Source organism: Sylvia atricapilla, chromosome 3 (assembly GCF_009819655.1).
Source record: "Sylvia atricapilla isolate bSylAtr1 chromosome 3, bSylAtr1.pri, whole genome shotgun sequence".
Taxonomy (NCBI): Eukaryota; Metazoa; Chordata; class Aves; order Passeriformes; family Sylviidae; genus Sylvia; species Sylvia atricapilla.
Genome location: NC_089142.1, coordinates 105061680 through 105082154, shown reverse-complemented (window position 1 = coordinate 105082154; position 20475 = coordinate 105061680). Strand labels below are relative to the sequence as shown.

The window sequence follows — 20475 nt, the reverse complement described above, 5'->3', positions numbered from 1 at the left end:
TTAAAATTAAAAAGTCAGTCATCTTTAATTCTCATGTTACTTTTACATTTTCTCATTTTTCAAACAGTAGGTCTGACTTTTGATCCTTTGTACCAGAAATCTCTGTCACAGATGAGAAAAATCAAAGAGAAGAACGTGGCACGGTTTTGCAGCCACTGTGGTTGCGCCTAACTTGATTTTGCAGGGAGTAATGAAAGAAAAAACTGCTACTTTTAGGTTTTGAAGTTTAAACAAAGTAACTTAAGCCTCAATTTCTGAAGACTTACTAAGACTACCAGAGTCTAAAGAAATTAGACAGAAGCTGTATTTTTAACTAGGAACTTCGGCCAAGTATTTAGGGATTTTTCATGGTGAAAACAAAAAATCAAACCCAAACCACCACAAGCTTAATTTCTATGTTTTTATAGACACACCATTGATATTTATCTTTTGTCTGAAATAAATTACATTTACTACACAACTTCATAAGAAAGCAGTAGGCAAAGGTAAAAAGTTAACACTTACTAGACAGATTAAATGCTGCTTTATAAATTCTGAAAACAAATGGAGACCAAAGAGAAATCATTTGATATACTATCCACTAAAAATGAAAACAAGAAAATAACATACAAAAACACCTAAATCATATTTTCAGCTGATATAGCTCAAACTACTTAAAGTTAAGTGAAGAAACCTCTAAATTTATTCTCCTTAAACAAAATAGTAACACAGTCCTTCACTGTGTAAACCCCTCAGTGCTCTCCCAACATGTATGCTATAGGTAAGTCATGCCCTCACAGGACAGAGGGATCAGAGACATTATTTTCCATTAATAATTAATCAGGGAGAGAGATATACCCAGGGAATTATTTTTTGGCTATTCAGCTTGTCACCTACTTTTCCTCATCCATTTCTAAAGCTTTTTGTTTACTTTTTCCATCTCTTCCAACATGTTCTTCCCCCAGTTCCCAGCTTCCCAGCATGTTTCTGTTTCAATGTTGTGCTTCTCTCCACTCCTGCATGACCTACCTAATTCTTTTCCTTACTGCACTGGGCCATTTGCAATCCTCCCCACTATCTGTCAGAAGGGGAGAGGGATCTGTTATTCTCGAGAGGCAGCATATCCAAGGACTAGCCAAAGCTCTGAGGTGGACCCATATCAGCTTTCTTATGGAGTGAACTCCCTAGAGAAGGCTGAACAGCAGCAACAAAAGTCACTATTTATTATAACAAACAAGGGTAATTAACCTCCCAAACTGAGGAAAACTCAAATGACCAGGAAATAGGAACAGGAAAAAGGATGGAAGCAACCTTCCTCCTACACAAAGGGTCTCTGCAGAGGGGTCCCTAGTCCCAGCCTAAGAGTCTTTGAGGGGAGCAAACTGCTCCCAAGGCCTTTGGTGTGTTTCGGAGAGCCAAGGAGCTGCTTTAGGCTCATCCCTGCTGTGTCTCAGTGTTGGGGGTTAGGTTTGTCCCTTTTTCACTCTAAGTTACCAAGAAGACCAAGTGTTGGATGCTTAAGAGTACTTAACTGAAACAAAGTGTTGGGGAGATTTTTTCTTTATCTGTTAGGGAGTGGGTAACTGCCTTGTCTGATAACAAGCCAGCTGTGAAAAACCGGGTGGAGTCATGTTGCTTATCTCTGCCCAGTGGAGCAGTGTTTCTTATCTCTGTTCATTCTTCCAGTACCCCCATGGGGATATCTTCTCTTAATGGACCATTAAAGCGCACCAGTGACATGACACATTACATCATCACACTGTAAGATGCTCTAACCAGGTAGGAGGATCCAAACCATCTTCACCCAGATAAAAAGGAGCTACAAGTGCCACCAGACATCCAGTGTTCCCACAGGACTCCCAAAGGAAGACTGGACCATCTCTGGACCCTTGGCTCCACAGGATCATCGCTGCTTCCAACAGACCACATCTGAGACTCCAGGACGCCTGACTCTGGACTGTTTCCAACACCCTGACCAACAGGGTGTCAGGTTGTATTTCTGACTTTGTCAGAGTTTTCTAGGATTTCTTATTTGTTTGTTTGCTTGATTATTCTTCTGTACTGCAACATTTGTATTTTAATATCCCTAGTAAAGAACTGCTATACCTACTCCCAAAATCTTTGCCTGACAGCCTTTTAATTGCAAATTTTTAAAAATGTGGGAAAGGGGAGGAGGGGGGCTTACATTCCAAAGGAAATTCCAATCTTCCCTGGCCGATACTTGTCTGTCTTAACCAAGACAACTCAGCTCCCAGACTTATAGCTCTCTGTTGTTTTCTGTCCTTGCTGCTACAGGCACCAGAGCCTGGATCTCCAAACACACACAAGGGAATGAGCAGCTCCCTCGTTCCTTGGGTAAGTCTACTCAGAAAAATCTTAAATAAATTGTTTTGCAAATACTTCCCTTCTGACAAATGCAAGAGATTGCAGCAATGTACTAGAGTTTTGGGTTTTCTGGTATTTTCTGTACACAATTTATGCCACAATTTGGTTTTCTAGACTCTTCACAGCACAGCCTCTTCTCTTCAAAGACGCTGCTTTGCCCCATGTACATGAGAACATTCTTTTCTTTCTGCTGTCTATCCTTTTTGCTCCATGCCAAAGGTTTACTTTGCCAAAGTTTAACCTTTTCATTTCTGGCTGGCAGGGGCAACTCCTGGTTTGCACGTTGCTTTCTGCTGGGCCCTAATGCCAGCAACCCAGTGAGCCAGGCGTGTTTTATTCCCTCCAGCACACATCCCATTGAGGTCAGAGTGCACTGGAGATCTTCTGAGGGTTAATCTGCCAAGCAGGCAATTCAGCAACTTCTCCACTTTACTTAGACTGGTTACAATTCCTTGCTTTTTTTCCTGCTTATCTCATTGGAACAACAGGCATATTTGTATCTATAGCTGTATCCACATCTATTTATCTATATCTATCTTTGCTATCTATCTGTATCTATCTCTGGTGCCAAGAGGCACAAGCACTTACATCTCCTCCCATAAATACATCCAGTTCTGTTGCAAGTCAGGATGCTGCAACTAACCTCCAACAAATTAGCATTCATCAATAAATGAGCATCTTCTCAGGACACACAAGCTCTCATAATTCTGTTGTCTGAATTCTGGGTAATTCTCTTTGAATTTTCAAGATATTTTGCCAGTTACCTTCCTCAGACAGGCATAATTGTTTCTCTAAAGAATATTTCAACTCTCTTTGTCCTACTTAAGAGGGACAAGAACATAAAAAGAGAAATTCCCCTCTGAACCACCCTGAAACCTCCCTATGATGAAGCAAAATGACCAAATAGGGTTAGACACCAAAGGTTTCTCACTTTGAATCATACCCACCTGCCCATCAAACATAAAATCATAATTTTATAATTATCAAAATGATTTGAGAGCTTTCATATTCATGTTTCTCCTTTAAACCAGCAAGATGACCAAGACTTGATCTGCAGTTTTGGAACTATGGTGAGATGTTCAGGCTGTGGTTTAGCAATGTAATTTTAACTCCATTTAGCTTGCTTCCTGCTACCGAGAAAAATTAAATTAACTGCAGCCAAAGAGATTACCTTGCACTGCAGGAGTATTTTCCTTAAAGCAATTCTAGACTCAGAATAATAGCATTCCAAAATAGAGCCATAAACAAGAGTCTATATAATATTTGACAAATTACTTCATTGTTTGGTCCATTATAAGCAGTACAATAACATTCAAATACAGAATACCTATGAAAATGAGAAATAGGATGTAACAAAGTTCATGCAAACCTTGCATATTTTTATAAAATCATGCAGTTTGGGGATTTTAATCTTTTATAAAAATCAGAAGCTAATATAGCCAGGGCATCTTTCTAAATAGAAACAATACCTGCATAGCTCTTAGGATTACTGATGAAGAAGAGACAGACAAAAACACCACAGAAGCAGCATACATCAACCAAAGGATTTAACTGCCTTACAGGTAAACCAGTCAAAACCAAATAAAACCAATTAAATTTGAGTTGTAGATGTGTTTGGAAAATAAGAATGGAAAATTCCTAAATACTATGTCTTTGCAACCTTGATTTTGCTCCCTTGTTTGTCTATCCCTCACCTTAACAGAGAAGTCTCTCAGGGGTAAAAATACCAATGTGGCATGGCAGACCATCATCTAAAGACAAGGGTATGTGGCAACCTAGAGAATAAATGGACAAGTTTAATACCTACTCTCTATGCCCTTAGGTCATGATTTTGCCAACTAAACATTAATCTTTCTTCATGCAGCCTCAGGTCTTGGTTAGTTCTTTAAAGAATCAGTAATATTTGCTGGTTTTGCAAGGTTGTGTCTTCAAAGTTCAACACATCAATCAATCTTTATAAAGGTATGACACTTCTCAAAAAGGTGATGAAGTTATTTTCTGGAGATCTCTGTAGGGTTTATTTTTCTTTCAAAAATGATTTGGGATTTGATTCATTATCTTCCTCCAGGGATTTCCAGCAAGGTCAAGGCCGTACCTGCAATAGCACAAGGTGGGCCATGCATCATCAACCCCTACCTTCACCATGGCTGCATACAACCTTGCCCCAGTTCTGCATCACATTCCTGCTGATGCTCCTGTGCCAATCCCACTTGGACTCCACGCTGAGAAGTCACAATACCGTTTGATTTAAGAAATAGAAACGGGCTCAGAGAAGGGGATTTGCTGCAGCAGTTTTTACAGCTCTTCCTAAGGTTTGCTTGTTGCACATGAACTCATCTCAGTGATATCTGGCAGCATTTATGACATATCCCCATCTCATGTGGCTGACTGATACCATAAATTTCAGTCACCCTTGCCTTTGAGAAATGTTAATAATGAAAACTCATCAATGATTTGTACTGCTGACTAGATGGATGCCTTTCTGACTACTCAAAATTAATGGCAGATCTCAGGGTCTTAAAGAACAGCTGTCACAGAGAAATACACCTGCAAACAAACATGCAGTAGGCCTTCAAGTATGATTTGTTAGAAGATATAAAGTGCTAACTCTCACAACAAACTGGACTGATTACAAGGAGAAGTTAGACAACCTTCTGCGTCATTTAAAGTGATAAAATCAGAGAAAAGGCAAATGGGAAGCTTAAAAGGAATGACTCAGTCCCCCCTCCAACACTAAGAGTGATGGATAGTCACCCAGGTTATACATTCATTTTCACTTGTGTCTGGTCATACAGACACTTTGGAACTAGCTGCTTTATCAGAGACTTAAAAACTAGCTGTAAGCCTCATACAAATTTTCCTTCCACTACTGCTGTTGCCACTAGGTAAAGTTTAAAATGACAGATAACTAAATAAATGCAATAAACTTAACAGATATATTTTTCAGGAGCTTGCTTTGCAAAGGATTTTGAATGTGCAGGACAGAAGAGCAACTCTGGGTACAGAAAGACCACTGTTACTATCAGTTTCAGGAGCAATATCATATTTAGTCCTGCTCTTGAGAGTCAGGAGAAGAATAGATATTTGGGGGTTAAGAATAGTTTGGTTTTTTTCCAAGTATAATAAAATGTATTGATCAAGGACTTAGAGCTGAATCCTTTGTGAGACCCACACAGACATGGAAATCTCAAAGACACACTCATGAAAAAGCCAACATGGTATTGAACCATTACTTGGGCAGGGGAGAAAACAGGGATGTGTTTTATCATCACAAGACTTCAGGGGTAGATATATACATCAGTGATTTTGTAACTCCCATCAGATGCTTTCTAGAACAAATGTATTTCCCCAGCAAACACTGCTTCACTGAGTCTGTCCAAGAGTTACACTGCCCCAACTACAAAAGTTTTAATAACCCAGGAAAACAGGAGAAAGCTAAAAAAAATGCTTTTTTTCCCATTGTTTTTTACAGTGACTTTACAATGAGTTACAGCACGTATGAGCCTTCAGGTACAATCAGAATGGAAATTATGCTGCTCTACCTATTTAAATAAAACTCTGCAACACATTAATTTGCAATTACTTTACATTACTGGTGCTATCAAAAAACTGAACTTAAGAGTAAAGGTCTCCTTATTTATTCCCTGATTTAAAAATAAAATTTGAGTTAGTTTTGAATGTACAGTGATTAATTTAAGGATTTATAATACTGCTAATGTTCTATTTCAATTTTTTACATTGAAGACGTAACAAGAATAGGACATGTAGTGTTTAGCAGAAGTTTTAAAGAAATTTTAAAAATTTCCTGGAAAATTTAGAGTATACACTCAAACAGATTCAGAGTACCTGCACTGCTGACAACAGTGCACAACACAAATATTAAAGCATCATTAATACCCAGTAGTATCTACAGTTAAGTATGGCAGAATATAATTAATTCAGTGGAGAAAAAAATAACCAAACAAAATCATACCTTTAATTCTTTCTATGATTCACAGCATTTTGATCAATTATAGATAATCATTAATTAATCAAATGTTTTAAAAATGTGTCTCAAAGTTTGGCATCCATGAGAAGAGTGCTTTCTCATCTCACTCTCACTCACATCACTAACATTCTCATACTGAATTTTGGTTTTCAGACATGGCCAGATAGCTTATCCTCCAACACTATTATTCCTGGCTTTGGTTCTGAAATATGTCCTACAGTAAACTGGACAACATCCTCTGCTTTCAATCTTCTCTTGGCATCTTCAATTCTATACCTGCAGCTCAGTATTTTTCCTGAAAGCCCCTTCTTTGTACTTATTTTCATATTAAACCACAAGAGATTGTATTTTATTGATTTCTGTCATGCAGGCATGTCTAATTATTTCTTTTTGCTTGGGTTTTCTTGCTTTAGGCTCTCTAGAGAGATCAGGAATTCTCTTTTGTAAGATGGAGCTTTCTGTACGTTGTGTTGCAGAGACAGATGGTTAAAAGGCCCTTCTACTTATTTTTTTAAAAATATATTTACAATACAGCAGTGAAGAGAGCTTTACAGGAAGATCTCACTTGAATATAGAACAAGGCATTTAGAAATATATTTAGTAACTGTACTACCAGGTGCACAGGCCAGAGGAATTAGTTTTCTTCCTTTCTTCTAAAGTTAAGTCATTTTTAACTGAGAAACACAGTATTATTTTCACCATATTGAGTCTGAAAGATCACTAGCAGGAACATGATAAACTAATACTTAAAAAAAAACCTTAAACAAAGAATGCCTCTAGTAGATTGTAAAAATGCTAACCTTAAGGTAGGTTTTAGAATCATGGAATGGTTTGGGTTGGGAAGGACCTTAAAGCCCATCTCACTCCAACCTCCCTGCCATGGCAGGGATGCCTTCCATGAGACCAGGTTGCTCCAAGCCCTACACAACCTGGCCTTGAACACTTCTGGGGATGATTCAGCCACAGCTTCCCTAGGCAACATGTGCCAGCGCCTCACCAACCTCACAGAGAAGAATTTCTTCCTAGGATCTAACCTAAACCTACCCTCTGTCAATTTAAAGCCATTCCCCCTTGTCTTGTCACTCTATGCCCCTGTCCCCAGTCCCTCTCCATCTCTCCTGGAGCCCCTTTAGGTACTGCAGGTGCCTAAGGTCTCCTCTAAGAGATTCTTCTCTTCCCCAGGCAGCTCCCTCAGTCTATCTTCATGGGATAGACCCTCCAGCACTCTGAGCATCTTTCCAACCTTCCTCTGGACTCTCTCCCCCATATCCACCTACTGCCCACAGGGCTCTAGATGCTGTTGGTTTTCCAGGCTGCAAGGACACATTCCTGGGCTACACTGGTGTCACTGGCAAACACATCCCTTCTTATTTGGGAGCACATGGCTCAGCATAGCACTTCTGCTCTTTTACTCCTCTAGAGAAACTAAAAGCCATAAATGTATATTAAAATGTGGAACAATTGTTACTAGATACAAAGGGGAATTTTTTCCAGAAGCTTTCCTGTGTTGCAGATTGCATCAGATAAGAGTCACCTGTATCTCAATCCCATTTAGATTATGAATCTCTCATTTGATGAATACAGCAATGCCAAAATAAACAGCTAAATATTCTTACTGTGGTGCAAAATCTGCAATCTCTATTTCCCTATTCATTCTCCTGATGGTTCCGAAGAGAGAAAAAATCTGAAATATCCTACTCAAAAGCTGCCTCGTGGAGCACAAGAGAGGCATGGTATAATTCTACAGATTAAAAAGTGAATAAAGTTCAGCAGTTTCACATGTGCGGTTGTGTCAGTAACACCATCTGAATACGTAAATAAAAAACACAACAGGCAGTACAGTTGGAACCTGATAATTAGATAATAGAGCTACTCTCTATGCTACTTGTTCAAAATTAACCAGGGCATTCTCACAAAAACTAGAGTCTGAGCTGGGTCACTATATCAACTGATCTGAAAGGACTCTACTTTTGAAAGACCTACTTAATCTAGCAGCATATTCCTGACAAACCCAACAAGAACAAGCTGTTCCTCACAAACCCTTGGAAGGCAGTGAGACTGTCATTGATGGCTAATGATTAATGGAGTACATGTCCAGAAGTCCCCTGAAGGGAGGTAATAATAGAAAAAACAAAAACAAAAACAAAAAAAACCCAGCAAAATCTTCAATCCTCAGCTTTTCACTAAGCAGCACGAAAACAGAGAAACAGGGTTGCAGCCTAAGGCATTCCCCAAGCCAACCAATAGTCAGGAACAGCTAAAAAAATGGCTCAGTCTCAATGAGCACCTAAACCTCCAGCTACCTTGTCTAGGAATTCTTCTTAGAGGCATTCCTCTCTCACAGATAGCTCTTATCCATACAAAACTGTTTTACTGATAAAACAACATGAATATTTTGACATTACGCAAATTCAAGTAGGCAACTGAGCAGAGCCTTGAAAATCAGATTATCAAATAATCAAAAGAATTTTTCTGTCAAACGGTTCATAATTCATAAATTATGAGATGATGGACTCACATCTCTCCAAATGCTTTTTTTCAGTTTCTGTGTTACTCATGCACAAGACTTTGGCACAGCACAATCAGTGAAACCTGGCATTTGATTAAACTTCTTTCATTCTGAACTTCTCAGAAGACTGAGAAAGCTCAGAACTGTTTGGAAGCTCACAGGTTTCACTTGCTGCTAGGGAAAGACCAAAAAACGACCAGATCTCATCAACACCCCCAGGAGAAAATAAAGGAAAGGAGAAGAGATAGAGAATAGCTGTATTTCTGCAGTCATATGTTCCAAGCCAAGAAAATTTTGCTGCAGGAATCTAGCACCCAAAGCAACAACAAACACAAAATAATCTCCAAACTGCGTTTTTGCAAGGCTCTTAGACATTCAGATTCAGTTTTGTGACAAGAAATTCACACACTGATTTCCTTTTCCAACTAGAAATAGATTGAGAATTTCATATTATGCTGGAAGCAAATACGCTGGAGGGTTTGCTGTTGCTTCTGATGCTCCAGTCTTGGTTAGCAACTATGAATTCATTTGGAATAAATACCATTTGGAATAAATTTCTCTGTAATGAAGCTTTCACTGAACTACATGATATGGTTAGCAGTGATGCTTTTCACACTTTACTTATTGGAATGAATTATCCTGTTCATTTGTAGATAGACGTACTGAGAAATATGCTAAAAATTTTTTTAAAAAATTTCAGCAGTCTCATGGTGCAGAAAGAAAGGCTGGGTGAAGCTTCTAAGGATCTACCACTTAAATCCCATCTGTAAGGAGTGGTAAACCAGGGTTGATATGGTAGCACTACATATATAAACCTGCAGGCTTGCAGAATGCTCTGAACATAACATAATTAAAGATGGGAGCTGGAAACATGCATGTGACAAAATATGCTTCCTGTGTATGCACTTCCTGGCTGTTCTGGGTGACAAGAGCATGAATGTTAAAATTAACTATATCATAATTACTGTAATTTGTACTGAAAGAAGCTGAAGGCTATAATCACACGCTGATATAATAGTATTAAAGGGTTTACACACAAATATGTGTTCTAAAACATAATAATTTTTTTTCTTTCAATATTTATGGAAAGATATATTACCAAGGTTACTAAATTCTCAGGCTAGAAAGTAAAAATTAAGGTCTGTCCTTAATTTAGGATTCGTACTTCAAAAACTATTTTCTAAATGTTTTTTTTACATATAATTCTGCCAGAATACACATCATGGCATTTGCTATTTCCAAGTATAACCGTATTGCACACAATTTTCACTTTCACATGTGCCCTAATACACAATTTCCATTAAAAAAAAAAAAAAAAAAAAAGGCTTTTAGACTGTTTATACATTCTTGGTGCTTGGTGTTTGTCCTATGGTTGCTGTATTAAATCTGTGAGTTCTATTACATTTTACCATTGTTTAAAAGCAAAACTGCAGTACATTAGTCTTGACTATTTGGGAAAAAAATACCCCAACCCAAACCAAATTTGCTACTTCATATCCCAACACTCAGAAACATCCTTCCAGTTCAGCCAAAACAAATCAACACATTATTTCTTCACTGGATCAAATTTTCAAAGAAATAGACAAAACTTAAAATATTGTTAGAAACTATGCTTACAAAGGGTCATAGGGCTCCACGAAAGAGCCTGAAGTGAGAATCCATATCCAAATAAACTGGAACTTTCAAAAATAATGAGACAGCATTTGCAGCAAGATATGTACAACCCTGTTCAGTATTATGTGCTACATCCTTCTCTCTCTATGCACATAACCCCTGATCTTAAATTGTTTCATGGTCTCAAGAGTTTCTAAACATCAATGTCAACAATGAATGAATCTGTGAATAGACTGAGACTTCAGTTATTGCAGGATCAAGACTTTGGCATAAGCACAGGTAGGTTTCAGAACAAAATAATTTTCAATATCATCTTACGAAAGTTCCATTGTTTACAAATATACTACTCTATGCTATTTAAAACTGAACACTAGAAGAATCCAAATGTCCAGAATTTTTCATTCAATGGGAGCATACTACCTAAAACTTCCATGCTAACTAAATATACAGTTACAAATGCAGTAAAAATCCAATGGTAAAATTAGCAGTTTCATTCCAACCAGCTCTGATGCAATAAACTACTGACTTCTGCTGCCAGATTAGCTCCAAAGCTCCAGGAGCTCACTAGTTGCATGGCAACAGGCTTGCCAGCCCTGTAAGGCAAGTACCTTGATCCCAGAATATTAACATAAACGTTGCATTCAATAAAACTCTACAGCTTCAGAGTTATAAACCAGAACTGGTGCAGTCAGACAGCCAAGATCTCAGCCCAAACTCTGCCCAAGTCTTTGCTGCCTTATTGCTCCGCTCCTGGTTTAATTTCTGTTTGCATTCTTCATTGGAAGGGAGAGTTCTGCATGTCTGATAAGATATTAAAAAATAATTTAATCATTACATAAGTACACAGAAATTGCCTAATTATCCTTGCTATTATTGGCGAGGGCAAGAACAAAAATCCCCAAGTTCGTACCAACCATGTTAAAATATTGCATTTCTCTGTCAGTGATCTCTTCCAGAATCCAAGGATGTCCTCCTAAAATTAATGACTTCACCTCAAATTCATCCCCTCTCCATTATCTGTGCCAGCAGTTCATGTTGAAGATTTCTTCCACTTATTACTTATCAAGAGCACCAGATGTATGGAGCACTTAAAAAGGAAACAGAGATCCTTCCCTGGCAGTCACCCAAAAGAGAAGTACAAAGTCAAAAGGAAAAGACAGTGAGATCAGTCAGTGGTGGCTCCATAAACAATTCATGACTCTTCATTAATCATTACATAGCTGAACTACACCTGAACAATAAGTAGTAACAGAAAAGTGTCTAAAATGAACTTCAACAATTAAAAAACTGGTGTCTGCTCTATTTGAATAGCAAACATTACATATTATGTGTTGGGGGGGTTGTGAGTATGTATGGATGAAATAGGTATTGCCATCACTGAAATGCAAACATTTGTCTTTCTTCACTAAGATGGAAAATACTTCAGGTGAAGAACAGACAGACTACTTTCTGAATTTTGAAAAATCTGAACTATTTCAAAATATTTTAAAATGTTTTTTAAATAAGCTTGCAACAAATGTTTTGATTTTAACATTTTTTCGAAAGCATTCACTCAATACTTCTGAAAAATCTGAAAAATATTTTATGCTCTTTGAGTTTCATGCAATTCTTACAGGTTATGACCCGTAATTATTTTTAAACTATAAACTATAAGTCCCTTTGTGCCCTAAGCTCCAAAAAACAGAAATATATATTTATACACCGACCTCCATAAATCAAATACAGATATCACAGAAATTATTACATTCTGTGAAACAAGCTAGAAGTCAATAGCTTTGGCATTCCCACTGAACAGGACACACATATATCTTTACGCCCATGAATGAATCTATAAATGCAAGTATGCCTTGTAGCTTCTCCTTGGCAGCTCTCCAGGGATTTTGTAATATTTTAAGTCAAAAAATCACTATTAGCAATGAAAATGCCTCTATGGAAGGTGCTTTCCCTAACAACATGTAGAGATTTTGATGCACACAGGAACAGTTTTCAAGATGATTGACAGGGAAGTCCGTAAGTAGAGCCTACATTGAAAGCCCCACAAAGCCCAGATGCAAATGGAACTTAAGGACTCCCACATGAAGGAGGGACTTCATAAACCTTGGATTTGGTTAGGAGAAAGACAAATAGGAACTGTTTCTCTGTTCTCCTTTGAAAGAGGGTAGAGACAAGAAAGTGTTAGAAGAGTGAGAAAGTGTTAGGAGAGTGAGATTTCCCTGGCAGCAAGATGAGAAATGAAAGTTTCCTGCAGAAACCAACACTCTGGTACTATTCCAAAACTACTAACTGGTAAGAAAAGATGAAGATACAGGGAAAAGCAGGAGAATCTAATTATGGAAGTTCTCACTTCTCCACTGAGAATGAAGAGTCCATTCACTCTCTTCTCTGACTAACAAAAACCAAAAAGTACATTCACTAGAGAGACTACTGCAACTGAAAGCCAAGGATGGTCTTAATTAAAAATCCAAAAGTACTAAAATGATCATTAACAGTCTAGCAGTGTAAGAAAGTTGGAGCTGGGCAAATGACAGTCATGTAGGCCCCCACAAAAATAGACACTATTAAATCCTTGGCAGTGATCTGCCACTGGCTCAGTCTCACCCTGCTGCAACTTGTTCAGTCTTTCAAAATTTGCATGTGACACATTTTAGTTAGATATGCAGTTGTCAGCAGCCCCTTAATTACATTAGAAGAAACGTGCAGATATATAATATATATGACATCTTGTAAGACTAGAAGATATTAGATAAGTTTCTGCTTTTGAAAGAGATACTTTTTTATTTAAGCCTTCCAATAAATCACTTTGCCAAGACATCCCTTTGGGAATTCAGTGGCAGAAACATGAAATGCAAGATCAGCAGATTATTAAAATACTGATATAGTAACTCAGAGCTGAGCAACTAATGAACTGTAAAGTTCACTTCTAAAAGGAGGACACTCATATATTAAACATGCCCACAGTATTTTCACTGTTCATTATAAATATTAATTTAGAGTGGGAAGGTGAACTGTGCAAAATAAAATTCAACTCTGATAGATTCTGATAAGATCCTTTTAAGGATCAAGTTTCTTTGGAATAATACATAGTGACTGAAGACACAACTCTGCCAAGTTTGGTATTAAAATGCATTTTAGCATCATGGTGAAACCTAAATTAGTTCAATGACAGAGGAGCAGAAGCAGACAGATGAGTTTTGATTTACCAAACAAACTGAACTGCTATTCACACTGCAAAACTAATCCAAAATTATAATGAATTAAAGCTATTTTAAATAAAGGTAAAAATATGGAAAGCCATTAATCATTCACATATGCAATACTGTTAATGAAATTCCTTCAAAGAAAAACAAATGCCAAATCTTCTGCAGCACACAGTATTTTGTGTTTCATCCATCACAACACGCTCTTCCCCTCTGATAAACAAGGACACAGTAGTTTGTAGAAATGCTGATGAGTACAAGAAACCCACTGCGTATTATATAGGTCTCCTGCCATTCCCTTGTGGTGTTCCATGTCTCAAAGCAGGAATGGACATAACACAAAAGCCTGAACTGTGTAAAACAGAGAAGACATCACTGGTGCTGCAAGGGTTTCCAGAACAGGTACTCACAGGCCAATACCTATCTAAAACCAATAGCTGACACGATCAAATGCTTACCTTGCTTCTCCTAATCTTTAGCATGCTTAAATTTACCAAACATGACCATATTTGAACCTCTCTGATAATTTAGTGAAAGTTGTTGTCAAATGAAAGCTCAGTCAAGGCTAGAAAAAGATCCTATTGGCAAGCTTGTAAGACTTGGTATATGCAGTGACTTAGGAAACTTCTTCAAAAAGGAACAGATAATAGCTTAATAAAAATATCATGTGTTTCCTACATGGAAATTAGACACTTAGGTTTTGGCGTAACTAAACCAGTAATTTTGTTAATGCATTAGATGTGAATCTCAGTAAGTTTACCTAAGACACAAACATGGCAACACAGAAGGATCAATAAGGAACAAACTGGCACATTAAACTAGCAAAGGTATTGACCTTGCAAGCAAAACCACAGAAGAAAAAATAAAGAAAAAGAAGATAAAAGAAAAGAAACTGCAAGAGAAATTTTCCTCTATAAGATACTTATAAAGTGAGTAGTGTAGAGAACTTAAAATACAGATAAAATCCACAGGAAAAATATTAACTATGATTTGTTAATGACAATGAAACTTCAGCTGGGAAGACTCCAAGATGAAGCTAACTATGTACCTGTTCTCTAGACTGGGATCTTCTCCTGTTGTACACTCTTGTATGCTGGACTTTATTTTGACCTAATAATACTACTCATGTTGTCATGGTTCTTCAAAACAAGCAAATAAATAAGAATAAAAAAACCCCACTTCCTTCTGTAACACAAAAAAAAAAAAAAAAAAGCCTGAATTTGTACTGTCAGTCACAAATGCTTGATTCAAAAAGGTGGAATTAATATGCTGCAGCACACAGGTCATTTTAACCGTGGCTTTAAGAACATCAGATTCTTCCTGAATCTAATTACTACCTACAAGAATGAAGCTGATCTCCCTCTGATGCAACTCTTAAAGAATTCAGTTGTTCCCCAATGTACTGTCAGGACCAATAACCAACCCTGAAGAAAACTAATCTAGCACATTTTCCTAAATGAGGAAAATCAGTCTGCACAGGGATTCAGGTGGCCCTTTTCCATGTCAACTGGATGACTGCCTGCTCCTTTTTCTAGAGTTAGATGCAATTAGGATATTCCTGTTAACAGAGTCTAACTTCCAAGAGGAAATGGCAATTTATTCAAATAAAAATATGGCACTGATGTTCACAAGTAATATTTTTAAAGCATTTCTGTACAGAGAAAAATTCAATTTCCCATTAAAAACTCATTTTACCTTAAAAAATTCTATCATTTAAAAAAGATGACAATTTTATTTTCTCTCTCTGTCTCCTCCTTCTTTTTTAAACTTTTTCTTAGATACTTGGTGCACAGTAGTTTCCATTTCTGGTTTTCATACTGTGTTGATATGTCCACCATCTTGAGCCTCAGACTCAAGGTCTGTTCCATGCTCACTTTATTTTTAGCTTAAAGTATATGTTAACAAAGACCAAGAAAGCATGTGCACACTATTGCATGTCTCTCCTTCTTGAACATATTCATATTTTTTAATATACTGCCCATGAATATATGGCCCAAGCTTCTTTACTTGTCCTAACTCTCAAATCAGGGGCACTTTCATTGCCTGAATGATTTATTTCTTCTAATATCCAAGGGAACATGCAGGAAGGAAGAAAAATGTTAATAATTAGAACTTACATGTGAGAACTAAAAACTGTAATTCCATAAACGCTCACTCCAATGAACTAAAGCTCCACCAAGCACAGCTCCTCATCCTGAATGCCCAGTCTCCAAAGTGATCAGATCAACTTTTCATTTTGCAGGCAAATGCCACATGAGCTGGCAAATCATCTGCTGCTAGAACTGCTCAGTAAAGCTCCTGCCTTCCCAAGAGGGATGTGATGATATCTTGTCCCTTTGTCCTACAAGCTTGAGGCGTTGTGTCATCTCAGGAAAGGCTATCTCTGGCATTTTGGGTCTCTCTTTGTTCCAGTGGGGTTGTGAGTTTTTCACAGTTTGGTATCTAGAAATTATTGACCTTTTTTCCCTCGCCTGTTGTTGGCATTCTGTTTGTTAGTAATGTGTTATTTTTTCACTTACGTCTACTTGTATGTCACTCCTTTATCGGTGGCAAGGGATTGGTTGGAATGAAGGGGAAGGTTACTCGTTTCGGAATGCCCATCTCTTTTAACTGTCTCAAACCAAGACACCATGTGAAAGGCCTTACAGATAAGAAGAGGTGACACTCACAGCTCTTCCCATGTGCACTGATACAGCCACTCCATTACAGAAGGTCACTAGATTGTTCAGGCAGGAACTGTGTTGGTGAAATTTGCTGGCTGTCTGAAATCACCTCCCTGGAGTAAACGTATTTCAGACCACTTTTTCTTCAAGTCTGTAACATTTTCTGTAAAAGAAGTTTTACCAAAACTTACCTCTGGGTACTTCAGTTTTAAAGTTTTATGCAATTCCCGAAAACGACTGTACCGCCGAAACACTGTCCATGTCTCATCCAGGACTGTTATCTAGAGCACACAAAAAGGAGAAACACAAGTAAACCCACTAAACACTAAACCCATGCAGTATACAAGGTCATAAGATTAAAATGGCCAGTTCTCTGCTGTCTTAAATCCAAAAACTTTTATAAGTTTACTTAATTTTTCTTTCATTTCAGTGACAGAACTGTATTTAATAAGGAGCGCTGACTGCAAAGTGAAAACCACCTGAATGCATTTATTCCACAATGGTTTGACAAGACTCTAAACACATGAAAACATTCCCAATCCCCAATCACTTCTTGGTGCAGTTATTTGACTCTCAGTATTACAATCAGTGGGTGTTCCATTAATTAATAAATATCACCAAGAATAAGTATAGTGCAACCTCTCAAAATATTCACAGAACTGTATATTCTTATACACAGATACTGAAAACTAATAAATACATATTTCTTGGACGTGCAGAGTTCATTGCCACATAGAATAGGATTCCAGTTTGTAGGGTAAAATATTATACCAGCTTTTAGTAGAAGATATTCCCTTAAGACACTCTTGGTCTGTGCCTTCAAAATGGTGATGAACATTCCACTTATATAGGAAGTTTTCTTAAAATTAACATAATTAATTACTCTTGTGAACAGAATGCATAACAGGAGCAAAGAGGGAGGGCAAACCAACCTTACCATCAGCTACTTGCAAAATTCTCACTAGAAGTGATACTAAACACTATCTGAAATTAGGTGACATTAATTAAGGACATTTCTAAGTGGATCATAAAAAAGTGTTCCATTATATATATGTGTGTTTAAATTGCTGGTACGATTGAAAAACAAATTTCAATGCTAAACAAAGTCTTAACTGAGCCCCAAAGCACAGAAATAATGTTATTAGAGCAGACAGACTCAAACTTCACTTGTATAAGGAGAATTACATTGCACCTGGCATGGCAATAGCATTTCTTTATAAAACGTGGCCTTTTACTCCTACAACTGATCCAACAAGTCTGGGTTGGGATTATCTTCCCCCATTTAAAAAAAGCTGTATGACAGACTAAACCCTCAGTAGGAATGGGACAAGGACATTTGCAGATGTTTTGAACAACAAGCAAAGCAATTCTGAAAAGCCCTTTGCTTTTTACATAATTTGCTAATACAGTTTAAAGTATTTTCTTCAGAACAGAAATCATAGTTAAGTATATCTGCAAGACAGATTTTGGAATATTCTTACCTAGGCATTGCTGTGATCCTAGATTTGCCTCAGAATTGTGGGTTGTTTTGTTTTTCTCACTCAAAGGCACCATTTCCTATGTAAAACCTATAAATCTGGAAGGAGATATCACAGTCCTGTCTCCTTATCTTTTCCCCTCATGATGACTGATAGAAAATAACCTAGGAGACATTTTCAATCAATTCCACTGTAAAGCACATCACCAAACTCGTCCACTTTCTGCCCCACAGCAACAGAAGTAACACCATGGCTGGGGGAGAAAAAAGCAATATTCCACCTGATTCTGAAAGCAATTAGAAAAAAAAACCAGGAAATGCTGAATTTCTTTATCTGGGTTGATTAAACTGTCCACAGTCATCATGACAATTCGTATTTCTTCAAATGGACCTTGTTGAAACTGTTCCTCACACTACAAAACCAGCATCTGAAAAGCTAGAAGTTTTCTAAGAATTCCCTGCAGCCTTTTTCTATTTTATTATTGAGGGTATTAATGTGATATGGTTGACAGAATATTAGACTTTTTAGTAATTTAGGCAATTACAGGGCATGCATCATTTTCTTAAAGAACTATGTAGCAATGAGAATTACCTCTCAGTTCAGCAAACTCAGAAATAAATTTAGACAACAGTTCACCAAACTCAGAAATAAATTTAAACTAGAAATGCTCACTTTGTGAGCAAATCCAACACAGCATCTGGCTGAACAGAAATGTAACTGGATCTGGAAGAAAGCACGCTTGAGACTGCATCCACCTGGATCTTTTCTTACAGAGTACTTGTCAGACACCACTAAAAGGCTTTGAAACACAAGAAAACCAGTTTTGAAAGATAAATAAAAAGAATAAACTCAGACCAATGAGGAGAAGATTAATAATGAGAAGGCTTATCTACAGCTTTCACTATTGTCAGAGGATCCCTGCTTGATTCCAGACTTTGTTTCCATCACCTGCTCTCAGGAGACCCCGTGTGTCTTTATGAGGGCTGGAGTTCCACCTTCCCTGCTGCCTTGCTGCTCCTTCTGCCAACTCTCTGCAACCACGGGCACTGTCATAACAGATGCCTCTGGTTTTATTGATGCAAAAGCTCTTCCCACGCTGTTTCTAGCACAGCCTTGTCTGAATATCCTGATACAACATGAAAGGAAGGGGAGAATACAAGAATAGTTCTCTGGCATACTAATTCAGCTCTAACATAAATATATTTAGACCTGATTAAGCTATTACTGTTTCATCATGTCTTTAAAGACAACACATAAAACTGTCACTCAAATGGAAGCTTTTTTGGAAATGAATCAATTGATTCATACAGAATACTTAATAGCAGACTAACACAAACAGCTCCATGACATATTCCTGCTGCAAAAGAAGCTGCTGTCTTAGCTCTAATAAATAATCAGTTTCTTCCTGTTTTGAATTCTCTGCAGTCAGTTCTTGTGGGACTCACTCAACATCTTTAATTAGGATCTGTATCCAATGAAAGAACCTGAGTGGATAGAACATCCTGCTGGCCTATTCCCATACATGTCTGTATCAAAAATGTGCTGAACCTGCACTAAAACAAAATACTGTTGATAGTATGTTAGGGTTGAAACACTTATGAATTGACCATGAAGCTGCCAAGGAAAGTGGAGCACATTCTCTCTCTTCTGGCATAAAAACAAAATAATCTTTACTACTGCATGTCACAAGAAGGAATTTATGTATTTGTTATATTCAGAAATTCATTGTATTTGTTCCTCTATATAATAATGTGCAGGATTTAACTACAAACACAATGACTAGAAACATCTGTTGAAGAAAAGACCTCTGAGATACCCAGGATTCCCAGTTTTGGGGACTGTCTTAAAATTCAACTCAACCATCACTTGGCACTTTGTCAGGTTCCAAAGTGCTCTGATATGCAGATAGGTCAGCTACCCATTTTCCCAAAAGCAAGAGGAACCTTGCTGAAGAAAGCTTATTTAGGGCCTAGCAAAGGAAATGAGACTAGCAACATCTCAGTCCTTTCCCACAACTGACATATATTTCAGATGACCTGAAAATAAACTAAGTGAAGTAAGGTTGAAATCAGGAATTATTTTGACAACTGACATGGTATTCTGACCTATGAGAAAGAGGTTAAATGAATACCTACATTTAATCTCCATCCCCTGCCACATTTTCCTGATTTTTAAGGCAAAAAGACCACAAACCCACGATTCCACGTGTTTTAATTTTCTATAGAATAACTGTAGGAGCTTCTGAAGATTAATACAGATCAAAGTAGAGCTGGGAGCTCTACATGGAAAAGGTTTAAAAGAGACAAGTTTGTGGAAGGTGTGTGGATTGTAGCATGGAGCTAAATACTGACTACAGCAGAAGCAATCCACTGTAACACAGAGACCTGGAGGGAAAGGAAAAACCATTAGCAGTTGATTGATTCAAGTGAGGGAATGACTGCAAGAAACATCCCCAAACCTGCCAAACTGCACATACTCTTTCAACTGCTCCCTCATGCTAAGACCTTGTAGAGGCTTACATGGGTTTTACCGATGAAGGGAAAATACTTGGAAAAGAAATCCATCAACATATTCAGGACAGAAGCTACCTTTTTACTATAGCCATCTTCACTAATCATTACCTAGTCTAGTAAATCTCATGTGTTGAAAATTCAGTAGAAGA

The 20475-nt window shown here is 37.5% G+C and overlaps 1 protein-coding gene across 2 annotated transcripts in view; it reads right to left on the bottom strand.

The window, feature by feature from the left end:
- The window catches only part of KIF16B (kinesin family member 16B), a 131314-nt gene that overhangs the window by 19221 nt on the left and 91618 nt on the right, over positions 1-20475 (bottom strand). For both annotated transcript variants that reach the window (XM_066316505.1, XM_066316508.1), the window contains one exon: positions 16527-16616. In XM_066316505.1, the coding sequence (XP_066172602.1) occupies positions 16527-16616 (90 nt within the window). The remainder of the gene's footprint in view (positions 1-16526; positions 16617-20475) is intronic.